Source organism: Pituophis catenifer, unplaced genomic scaffold (genome assembly GCF_029215685.1).
Source record: "Pituophis catenifer annectens isolate HBS135680 unplaced genomic scaffold, rPitCat1.0.hap2 SCAF_9, whole genome shotgun sequence".
Taxonomy (NCBI): domain Eukaryota; kingdom Metazoa; phylum Chordata; class Lepidosauria; order Squamata; family Colubridae; genus Pituophis; species Pituophis catenifer.
Genome location: NW_027256889.1, coordinates 7,668,512 through 7,674,018, shown reverse-complemented (window position 1 = coordinate 7,674,018; position 5,507 = coordinate 7,668,512). Strand labels below are relative to the sequence as shown.

At 42.1% G+C, this 5,507-nt stretch overlaps 1 protein-coding gene across 1 annotated transcript; it reads left to right on the top strand.

Annotated features, from left to right (window-relative positions):
• Positions 1 to 361: 361 nt before the first annotated feature.
• LOC139321455 (protein NKG7-like) lies at positions 362 to 5,258 on the top strand. The gene is made up of 4 exons (XM_070950169.1): positions 362 to 551; positions 1,300 to 1,446; positions 3,960 to 4,094; positions 5,200 to 5,258. Exons 1-4 carry the CDS (start codon positions 362 to 364, stop codon positions 5,256 to 5,258), a joined length of 531 nt encoding a protein of 176 aa, XP_070806270.1.
• Positions 5,259 to 5,507: the final 249 nt, after the last annotated feature.

The window sequence follows — 5,507 nt, the reverse complement described above, 5'->3', positions numbered from 1 at the left end:
CATTAAACCATCTTTCCAAAGGCTGAGTCAACCTTGAGCTGGTCAGGATCAAACTCCAGCCTGTGGGCAGAGTTTGCCCGCAATACTGCATTTTAACCACTGTGCCACCAGGAGAAAGCAAAACCCTCAAGAATTCTCTGGATCCCATCCACTCCAGTGACTTCACCGCACTCTCCTGCACTAATAGAACAATAGTGAAATACACACACACACACACACACATATAGTTCTACTAATGCTGTTCCATGTTTGTCCCCTGGGGATAAATTGTCTCCATTTAATCTGTTTTTTCCCCCTAGGGTGTCTAAAAGTTGGATACCAAGCAAAGTGACTGTTGAAACACCTTAGTCTTTGCATCAGGATGTTGTGCTGCCGTATCTTCAGCGTGTTGATAGCATCCTTGAGCATCAGCCTACTTTTGATGGCGCTCAGCACCGATTACTGGAAAGTATCTTTTGCTTCTGCTGGGACGTCCCACAGTGGGCTATGGCAGTACTGCATTAACACTGGATTAGCCGAAAGCCAATGCTTTGCTGTAAAGGATGCCTTTGGTAAGGTTTATGGCAGGAAGGCCTTCATTTTTTCCCCCTAAATATTTCCAATAAGGTGCATCAGTATTTGTGTCTTTGTGTCTTTGTCAGGCGCCAGGGAAATCAGGAGATATAGACAGTTGAAATAGCACTTAGCAATAGCACTTAGACTTATATACCGCTTCATAGTGTTTTACAGCCCTCTCTAAGCGGTTTACAGAGTCAGCCTCTTGCCCCCAACAATCTGGGTCCTCATTTTACCCACCTCGGAAGGATGGAAGGCTGAGTCAACCTTGAGCCTGGTGGGATAGGTCCCTTTCTGGAAGGTAGTTAGAACGTTTTCTGAACAAGCAATCTATTGGGGGTGAGGATGCTCTGATATATTGAGAACCAGTTTGGCGCAGTGGTTAAGACATTGGCCTAGAAACCAGGGGAACGTGAGTTCTAGTCCCAGCTTCGACAAGTAAGCCAGTTGGGTGACTTTGGTCCAATTGCTGGGAGATGGTGAGTTCTAGTCCCACTTTAGGCACAAAAGCTGGCAGGGTGACTTTGGGCCAATCACGCTCTCTCAGCCAAACCCACCTCATGGGATTGTTGTTGTGAGGAAAACAGGACGGGGAAGGCGTATTATGTATGTTCACCACCCTGAATATTATAGAGTAATAAAGGCATGATAAAAATCTAATCAATAAAAAAAACCCCAACAAATATTACTGCAATAAGGATTGAAAATAGACATAACCTTTTGCATCTATAACTTTGCTTGCAGGCTACATCATAGCTGCCCGTGTTTTTCTGATTATGGCTTCTCTAGCGGCGTTGGCATTACACGTCTTCCTGATTGCCGCCTTCATGCCTTCCATGTGTGGCATCCTAGGCAAACCCTTGATTGCTTCTATGGCTGCCTATGTGGCTGGTAGGTGTTACCAAAAATGAAGAGGTCAAGTCTTCAATCACAGGGAGAGTGATCTTGAAGAGGTCTGGGGGGATCTGGGGTGGTTCAAAGTTTATTTTCAATAAGGCTTTGACAGTCTTCTCAAATGATCAGAGCTTGGTTGAAGCCTTTGGTAACCGAGCGGATATCTGTAAAAAGTTTCTATTTATTTTTTTTTCAAAATATAAACATTTCATCTTCTCTTAAACAGTGTGTCATCTGGGTACAAATGATCTCTGTGCAATAACCATCGAAATTTATAACATCATTCACTGCATTGATATTAATTCTCTGATCTTACAATTATAGTATATTAAGCAATTGAGCATAGTAAACTTATTCAATTTCCCCTCTTACCGTATTCTAATAAGAATATAATAATGTTAAACCTGATAGTCATAACAATTACCATATTGTTTACATCTCTATCTTAACATATTTTCTACTCTTCTTTAATCTCCTTCTTTTTTCCAACTTCAATTTTTATTCCCTAACCATTGATAAAATAATTCCCATATCATGTAATATTCAGTTTCTTCTTTCTCCTTAATTGGCAGCGTTAATCTGTTCATTTCTGCACAGTCTAATATTTTTTCCTAATCACTTTCTCATCAGTAGAGATCGCTTCACTTTTCCAGTTTTGTGCAAATACAATTCTAGCTGCGGTTAATACATGAATAATTAAATATGTGTTCTCTTTACTATAAGTAACCAAGCGGATATCATGGCCCCAAATACTAAACAGACAGAAGCAATTCTGTAAAGCTGCAATGGAAGAGGAAACCGCCAAAAACAGGGGTATTACTAGGAAATTCCTAGAGGATGTTAATAAAAAGCTTGGTGGACTTCACCTGCTAAGGTTTTCCAGAGAAAGACCACTCTGGAAAATGTCTTGCATTAAGGCAGGGATATCAAACTCAAGGCCCAGGAACTGGAGCCGGAGCCAGCCCACGGGGTATTTAGATCTGGCCTGCAGAGCTACACTGGAAACAGCGAAGGACTGGCCCTCTGCCAGAGAAAATGGAGCTTGGGAGGGCCGCATGTGCCTCCCTTTTCACTAGCAGAGGGTTGCAGGAGGCTGTTGCAGCGAAAAATGGACCACCACAGGCACCCACAACACAAGGGATGTCGAGCTGGCCACGCCCACTTTGGCCCCCCGAGGTCAAACATAACCCTGCTGTGGCCCTCAATGAAATCATGTTTGACGCCCCTACATTAAGGGAAGACATCCCTTCCTTTAATCCACAGGTCTTTAAACTTGGCAGCTTTAAGACTTGTGGACTTCAACTCCTAGAATTCTCCAGCCAGCAGACTTCTGCTTTAATCCATCAAGCCAAACTGCTGTCTAAAGCAAGCAAACAAAAGATATGTGTTGCAGATGCCCCAAAGAGAAAGGGCCACAGGAAATCAAGGGCCTTTGCCACCAAAACTAGTTATAAAAGCTGATATAGTCCTTGAATTACGACCACATTTGGGACTAACTGTTGCAGTGATTGAGTCATGGCAATTTTTTTTTTTGCCATGATTATTAATCAAATCACATGGTTGTTAAGTGAATTTGGCTTCCCCCATTGACTTTGCATGTTGGATACTGGTTGGGAAGGTCTCCGAGGGTGATCATGTGACCCCAGGATGTTGCAACCATCGTAAATAGATGCCAGTTGCCAAGGGCCTGAATCATGATCGTGTGACGATGGGGACACGGCAAGTGTGAGGACTGAAGTCACTTTTTTTCGAAGCTGCTGTAACTTTGAACAGTCACTAAATGAATGGTCATAAATCAGGGACTACCTGTATCATCTTTGAGATATCTACCTGGTGAAGGTGAAACTGGTTTCACAAATGTGATTCATCCCTTTCAAAAATCTTCTGAAAATGAAAGCAGACACACCAAAGAGCTTTCAGAGAATGGTGACCAGAAATTCACTTACCTTTCCCTACCTGCTCACAAATGTGAGCATGCGCAGAGGGTCAAAATGTGAGCATGCGCAGAGGGTCAAAAATGGGATGTGATGTCATCCAGGCGGGTGGGCGGAGCCTCCCACCGCCAGCACTACCGGATCGCACGATCCGGATAGATCCGGCTGAGTTTCACCACTGATTGTGACTATAATCCCATGGCTACGTTCATATAATACATTGAATCAGGGTAACGCTAGAAATGCGTTTGCATAACCTTCTAGGTTTACGTAGTTGATAACTCAGTTTTATATGGCTTGGCATGTTGTATAAATTTAGCAGCAGTTAATTCTCAGCCCATTGGGTTAGTCCATGATTCAGTGGAGCATGCAAATTCAGGAAATGGGTTGAGTCAGGCTAAGGGGGATGTGGGAATGCAAGGTGTGAATTCGGGGTCTTAAACACTTTGTGTCAATACACAAACATTTCCTGCACAATGCATGTACAAACCAAAGTGGGGGGAATAAAAACCTCACGGGTGAATCATCACAGAGCTGGGTTAATCAGCACTGATCTTCTCTCTGCTTTTTTGAAAGGACTCTTCACTCTCATAGCCCTAGCTGTTTATACAGCTGAAACATGGAAAGAGAAGACCTCATCTCAACTCCAGGTCTCCTTTGCATGGTCTTTCTACTCTGGATGGATCACTTTCCCCCTGTTTCTCTTGGCTGGTGAGTCTACCACAGTGTTTTCCAAAACACCACCACTTTAATCCATAGACCAGTTCTTCTCAAATGTGGCCCCTTTAAAGATGTGTGGGATTCCATTCCCAGCATGCTGGGTGGAGAATTCTGGTTGTTGAAGCCTGCACAACTTTTAAAAACAGCCATATTTGAGAAGCACTGGGCTGTTATTATACTGCCCAACCTCCAGCAATTCTGGATGGTTCACATATGAAAATATTGAGAGTCATAAAATAATCCAAAGATTTTTTTTTTAAAAAAAACACCTACATATTATAGCAGCGGTCCCAATACTTTTTCACATGAAGTACCAATTTCTGGAAAAGACAATTTTTCTACCGACTTGGTGTTGGTTTCAGATGGTTATCTAGATCTTGTGCAGATGCAGCTTCCCTCACTTCTGCGACCCACGTCCTACAGGCCATGGACCAGTACCAGTCCAAAGCCTGGGGGTTGGGGACCCCAGTGTTATAGGACAAACAGTCATCATTTTAGGAACTGAAGATATTTTTACATGTTTAGTTGGTTTGAGCTCCCATAGAAAATGTCCCTTTTCCATTAACCCAATGGATTCCTGCCTTAGAAAGGTAATCAAGAGATCAGAACATTTGCATAAGACCAGAAGCATTTCTCTTTAAAAGAATTGCATTTTCCTGCCATTTTTTTTAAAAAAAAAAACTTTGAAAAATGGTGGCACAGTGGTTAGAGTGCAGTACTGCAGGCTACTTTTGCTGGATGGCTGCAATTTGGCAGTTCAAATCTCATCAGGTTCAAGGTTGACTTAGCCTTCCATCTTCCAAGGCCGATAAAATGAAGACCCAGATTGTTGGGGGCAATAGGCTGACTCTGTAAACAGCTTAGAGAGGGCTATATAAAGTGCTGTGAAGTGGTATGTAAATCTAAATGTTATTGCTATTTTGCATTCAGTGGAAAGAACAATATATTTATACAATAGCAGGTTATTATGTTTACACACACACGCAACTCAACACAACCTTCAAAAACAATTATGCCTGGGTGATCCAAGGTTGCTTTGAGCATCTCAAGCTGGCCTTCTTGGTCCTTTACCTGCTCTTGTTTTCTCACCTTGCAGGCATTTTCAACCACGTTGCCTCCTTGAACGCTCCATCTTCCAGTTATGAAAGAGTATGAACGTCTTAGTCAACAAGAGAGCAAGCACAATTGTACGGAAGCTTTCTCTCAACAAAGAGGGTACCTCGTCCATGCTTCTCCTGTAACAATGCATTTCCCCATCTACAGTATAGCTCAGCTATACTTTTTTTTTTTGCTCACTTTCCAAAACTATTATCTTGTATTTTAGAGATTTAGAATAGAATAGAATAGAATAGAATAGAATAGAATAGAATAGAATAGAATAGAATAATAGAATAGAATAGAATA